This window comes from Bidens hawaiensis, unplaced genomic scaffold, assembly GCF_021521415.1.
Source record: "Bidens hawaiensis isolate Kalapana, Puna unplaced genomic scaffold, B.hawaiensis_p1.1 tig00019940_1, whole genome shotgun sequence".
Classification (NCBI taxonomy): domain Eukaryota; kingdom Viridiplantae; phylum Streptophyta; class Magnoliopsida; order Asterales; family Asteraceae; genus Bidens; species Bidens hawaiensis.
Genome location: NW_027493030.1, coordinates 426058 through 432692, shown reverse-complemented (window position 1 = coordinate 432692; position 6635 = coordinate 426058). Strand labels below are relative to the sequence as shown.

The 6635-nt window shown below is 32.6% G+C and overlaps 1 protein-coding gene and 1 pseudogene across 1 annotated transcript; one reads left to right on the top strand and one right to left on the bottom strand.

The window, feature by feature from the left end:
• Positions 1–889: 889 nt before the first annotated feature.
• Positions 890–2853, bottom strand: LOC143559587 (shikimate kinase 1, chloroplastic-like; annotated as a pseudogene).
• A 1950-nt stretch (positions 2854–4803) lies between these two features.
• On the top strand, positions 4804–5286 carry LOC143559586 (uncharacterized). Its single transcript, XM_077048111.1, has one exon. It carries the CDS (start codon positions 4804–4806, stop codon positions 5284–5286), a length of 483 nt encoding a protein of 160 aa, XP_076904226.1.
• The last annotated feature ends 1349 nt before the right edge of the window (positions 5287–6635 follow it).

Below are 6635 nucleotides of genomic sequence, written 5' to 3'. Positions count from 1 at the left end.
ATTATCAGTTAAGATAACAGTGAAGCTCGTTTAGCTTTTATATTTAAAACGTAACATATATGAAACGACATTTATTAGGTTCGTAAAACTCAGACGTTATGACGGTTAGCCGACACGAATTATTCGTGATGGTGCCAAAACTAAAGCTAAAATGTAACTTCGTCAAGAAGTAAACTAATAAGAGATTCAAAAATTGATTTGGGGCACCGGCGTCACTAATAAGAGATTCAAATATTGTTAAATAGTTAATTAAAACTTAAAAATTAAAGATGCTAGAGGAAAGATTATGAGATGGCCAAGGTATTAAGTATCCATGTGTTGTGTGTTACAAGAAAAGAATAAACCTTTATTGTCACTTGGTAGATATTTATTTATGTTTTTCATAAAAACTATTTGTATATTTGTAGCGGTATAAAATGTATTGTTAGTCAGTCCCATGTAAAACATACGTTATATTTTATGAGTGACTTGTTTGATTGATTACAACGACACAGCGCCTTACATCTAGCACCTAATGCCCGTCAATGTGTTGACGCTTTACCCGGCCCATTGATGCCCCTCCTTGGCAAGAGCATTACATGATCTAATGGTTACTTTTAGTTTTTGAATACCAAACAATAATCGGTTTGTTTAATTCGTTAAATGAGTATTATTCTTCTTACACTAAAAAAGGAGCTTGATATGTTAAGTTACTTTATAGACATAAATCTAGATGGATATCACATCTTAGATCTAACTACACAACAAAGAGAAACTTCCCACCTTTCGACTGTTGGTTATTGCGAGATCCAAGTAGATAGCTGTTGCACTATTTCTTCAAATAGCTCTCGCATTGAGCGAGTACCGGTCAAATAATCGGGTAACCAACCAATACATGTTGTAAAATGATTTAAACACGAGACAATATAGTTAAATTTATACATGTATGTGTGAGAGAGACGACCTCTATAGCAATTTGAGTAGGAGTAATACTATACGTATCTCCATGTCCCATCTTAGCTGCGATATCTGTAAAATTCTCAAATAACACACGATAATATATAAAACAAAACATAAAAGTATAAAGTTAAATCTTTGCTTACATACTTATTAAAGAAACTTTCACATGGGCATTGTTGTAGGCTTCACTCCTTTCCTTCCATAGCATAGACAATTGCCTAAAAGTCTACATATGGCATATGAAGGGTGTTGTTAAAATTTAAATACACAAACAATTTAAACTAAATATATTATACAAAGCGGTTATGTAACATGATCGATCATACGTGTTAAATCAAATTTGATCGAGTTTGTTTTCACCTTTACATAAGTATCACCCGATCCATGATACATAAGTATCATCGGTAATTCTTCGAGCCAATACTTCCAATGGTACATCTATAAAGACAATTATACCCTTGTGCATGTATTTCCTGATCATAATTCACGTAATCATGAAACGCCCATGACGGATTAAAGATATACCATTTACCCATTCAAGTTTAATATTTGTACCAGTTGATAGGCTCAAGAACAACGCCCCCACCCGTCGATATAACAAGTTGACGCATTAGTGACAACTTCCTCAACACCTCAGTCTTCAAAAAAAAAAAAAAACCATATGTATAATAACAGAATAATAAAATTAATATAACAACAATATAACAGCAATGATATTAGATAATATAACTAATTAACCTCCTTTTCTCTAAAGAAGCTTTCACCATGCAATTTGAATATATCAGCAACTGTAGTAGTACCACCAGCAGCCTCCTCTACTAATTTGTCACTAAGTAACACAAAACACGAGTTCAATCTAAATGTGTCAAAAGTTTAACTAGCTAAACGACGAACATGTCAAAGTTGTCACGTTGTTTTCCAGTAATAATCAAAGCATTATCTTTTATTTTTCAAAACGACAAAAATGTGCATGCGTGTCAATCCAAGCTAGTATCCAACAAACCTGTCAAAGAAAGAGTAACGAAGCAGTAGTCGAGATAAAATTTGGCCAATTGTTGTTTTTCCGGAGCCCATCATTCCAACAAGATATATACATCTTCCATCTAGATGTGCTTCAATTTCCTGTGACTTAATGCACGTGTTGGAAGTGGTGTGGTTATACAGTTATCGCAGTTTTCTACTTATATTTTATTATGCATAAAACATCTAGTTAAACATCAAATACCTTTAGTGATAGATCTTCCTCAGTAATAAAACATTCATATTTGGGTGATGAATCTACAATTTAAATGACAACAATATGGATTAATATCTGTGTACGTAACTCATGTAGCAAGTTATATGGTAACAATGTTCATATAAACAATAAATGTAGTAACTAAGGTACCGCACCCCATCCTCTAGGCGCTCCGTCCACCCTTAGATATAGATATTGTTGCCTTGTCGGGACGGGACACATGTGGCGACAAATAACCATGCTACATTTACTTATAGCATTAAGTTTGTGCCAACTGTATATACGTACCATCTAAAAGGTGGCCCTAAGGTTGTAAGATTCACAAAAACATATATATATATATATATATATATACATATACATATATATATATTTAAGCAACCGTACATAAACCCTCTAACTAATTAACACGGGGGGGGGGGGGGGGGGGGGGGGGTTAATGGCATCAAGGTATGTACGTAGTTGACAAATGTATAAATTTAATTTATAGTGAATGTGTGACAAAAACGCGTAGATTTAATTTAGGAGTATGATTAGTGAATGTGTGAGTTAACCGTTATAAAATAATCTAACTAATAAATATGTTCACCACAAATTAGCGAACCTTTACCTAGATACCGATCATCGACAGCCATTAAACTTTTATCCGAAAAGATACAAGAAGTATGATCAGACATTTTGCTTTCCATTCTTTCAGTTCCTGCACAAATTATTCATTCATCAGATCGATCATCATTCATCGTCTTCACAAAGTACATCGAAACAACAATGCTGAATGCTGCAAGGTGCATACATAAAGATATAAACATATTAATCAGAACCTGGTTGATTGAAGCTTTCTCATTTGTTATGAAGAGTTAATTGGCATGAAAATTAACTTCCAAATATGAGTGGAGTTTGAAGAGTTAGTATTTGAACTGCAAAATATTTCTATGGTTCTACCAAACATCACACTACAACAGTACAACTGTCAATGGTGAATTGAATGCTCTTATGTGCATTTAAAACTAGTTAATGGTTTATATGTGTCTAGAAAAAGTTTTTAGAAAAACCAACTAGTTCATGATTGATATATATTTAGAAAACTTAACGTGTATAAAATTTAATTAGACTGCCTAGTCCGTACGTATATTTAATGGGTCATGCTTGATTTGACCTCCGGGTTCACATATTGAACCGTTTAATGTTATACGTGTTTTTTTATCTTATATATAATTCCGGCAACGTCAACAGACATTTGGTAGGTATCAGTTAGGTTCGTTACAGTACCGCATCTAAACCCAACAATAAATCATATAAAAAATAAAAACTTTTTAAAAAACATAAAAAATAAATAAAGAAATCTACTAATAAAAAAATCATAAAAAAACAGATGTGAGACCAAATCATACATTTTTATCTTATATAATAATCTAATCAAGATCTACTAATAAAAAAATCATAAAAAAACAGATGTGAGACCAAATCATACATTTTTATCTTATATAATAATCTAATCAAGATCACAATTATCATAAAAAAAGACTAAAAAACATTCGACAGACTTACAAATCAAATAAAATACTACTCCGTATATGAGTATATGATCACTTAAAAGCCCAAAGCCCCAAATAGCTTTGGGCTTCAAAATTGAGTAGTGACTACTGACTAGTGAGTTGTTTCTACGTCCCGATTCACTTTGGTAAGAAGGAAAATTGTTGACCCGGATTATTAAATTAAAGTTATACTTAATATACGGAGTAGTATTTTATTTAGATAACACAAAAATCCTGATTTCTCATTTGATACATAAGTAGTAACTCTCTTATTACCCGCGCCAAGTAATTTAGATAACACAAAAATTATTTAAAGAAAAGGAAAAACCTCAAAATAGCCTTGTTTGAACAAAATGTTTTTAGAAATTGCCCATGTTCTACAAAAGTCCCCAAAATGCCCTAAAAATCCCGTTGGATTCTACAGAAACAATAACTGATCCGACGAATTCGTGGCTCTATAAATCCGTGTCACGTGTCAACGTATTAATGAATCCGAAATTTCTTAAAGAACCATTGAGTCCGACGAAATTCTTCACCTTCTACCTCTCAGACCCTAAACTTTCACAACCAACCTCAATCTCTATCTTTCTTATTTCTCCACAAAATCAATCAAAACCATAGTGTAAATCACTTAGTTTTTTTAGAAGAACACAACTATAATGTTCAATTTCACTCTATAACTCAAAATCAAATACCCCTGAATTGAAAATTCAGGATTCAATGGAAAAATTAAATAGTCAGATCCGACGGATGCATGAACTGAACCGTCAGATCCGACAGTTTATTACTACGTCGCCTAGAACACGAAATGGCTTAAAAAAATAAAATTATTAATCCATCGGAAAGTTTGAATACGTGTTAACATCCAATAGGCTATACTAACCTGGTTCTTGTTTTATTTTTAAAAAAATTAAAAAAAAAACTAATTATAAAAATAGTTTTATGTAAACATCCTTCTTCCATGACTAGTCAATCAAGTAAGACAATATCCACCCTCCTTCCTTCCTACCTCCTTCTTCCTTTTACGCGGATTCCCCCAAACCCTCCGTTATAAATACCCAAACAAACTATTCAAACACACCCAAACAATCAATGGGAAACTACATTACTGCATGCACTTTACTCCCATTCTCACCCAAAATCAAAACACCAAAAGCCGCAAGAGTAATATTCCCCTCGGGCGAAATCCGCCAGTTCCAAAACTCCGTTAAGGCAGCCGACATCATGCTCGACTGCCCTAACTTCTTCCTGGTCAACTCCCAGTCGTTAAACCCTAACCGCCGCTTCGTTCCGTTGTCCGCGGACCAGGATTTGGAGTCCGGAAACGTTTATATTATGTTTCCGGTTAGACGAGTGAATTCGATGGTGACGCCTGGTGATATGGCGGTCGTGTGGCTGTCGGCCAACAGTGCGCCGAAGCGGATCACCGGGAGGATATTGCCGGAGACGGCGGAGACGGAGAGTGAGCCGAGGTTAGTGGTGGACGAGCCGGAGTTTGGGCACCGGATTATGGTGTGCCGGTCGAAGAAGCCGGTTTTGGATACGATTACCGAGGAGCCGGTCCGGTTCAAGTAGTTGTGTTGAGTTTGGTTTTAAGGGTAGAATGGTAAATTTAGATAAGGATGATTATTGGGAATTATCATGTGATTATGAATTATATAGTCAAGATAAAGATTTTGATTTTGGATTATAATTGTTATTATTAGTTAACTTTAAATTCTTAAAACATTAGTAAAGACTTTCTATACACGTGTTAGATTTTCATTCATCATTTAAATATCCGAAGGTGTTTTTGATTTATATCAGATATAAGGTCTTTATTATCGGTAAAGAGGAGCGAGTTCGAGTCTATAAATTGAACATTAGATAATTTAGATGAACTCTGAGAGATGTATTTATTGTTAAAAAGATAAAATTTCAAGCATACATATTTTATAATTTCTATGAAACGCTAAAAGTATCTTTGCAATTTCTAAAATTTTTCCATTATCGTCACCTTTTATATTTATTTTTCATAAAAAAAGTGTTTTTTTTATTAAACTATCATTTTTTAATTTTTTAATATTAAAAAAATGTATATTCAAATAATATAATTTACTTGTAAAAATATATGACTCATAAATAAATATAAGTTAAATGTTTAAATTTTAAAGTTAAAAAAATAAACATTCCATGAGTAGAACAAAAAAACGTAAATCTAATTAGTTTTTAAGAGATCAAACATAAAGATATGTTCCATTAAATTGTTTCGAAGTGCTTGATGTGCTTTGATATTATGTAAAGTTTTGAACCTTTCTATTTTTGATTTTCAGATTCTAACCGACAAATAATTAGATATTGGTTTTTAAAACTACCGCTTGGCTAAATCGATAATGTCATTCTAGGATCAAGGAGGAGGTGAACTATGTGGAACTTTCTTATCGCTGGAGCTTATGTTAATGTAAATAAAAAACGTGAACAAAAAATGAAATAGAATAGTGACCTTTTGAGAATATAGTGCTCGGGATATGACATTTACGACCATAGTAGTTGAAAAGTAATAAAAAAAACCTGAAAAAACAACTCGGTCCGACAGCTAAATCACTTTGTATAAAAATATAAAACAAGAATACTATTTTTCATCCAAATAGAAGGTCAAGTCTAATCACCAACAAGAATTAAAATGAAACTTGTTCATAAAGAGAGAAAAAAAAAGTGAAGAAAAAAATGTTAAAAGTATCCAACTTTTAGTTAGTTAAAGTATATCATTATGTTGAAACCACATTTTGTTAAGAAGAAAACAATGTTTGCCGTTCCATGATGGATGACGTTGGACCACAACTTTGTTTTTATAGACACAACATGTTAATTGCGGAGTTAGACTAAAAAAATATTAATTACAATAAATTAATACTTTATATACTTTTTAATATAATTACTTCCGT

What these genes read in the sequence shown, in the direction of transcription:
- LOC143559586 (XM_077048111.1), top strand. Translation starts at nt 4,804, where the DNA reads ATGGGAAACTACATTACTGCATGCACTTTACTCCCATTCTCACCCAAA.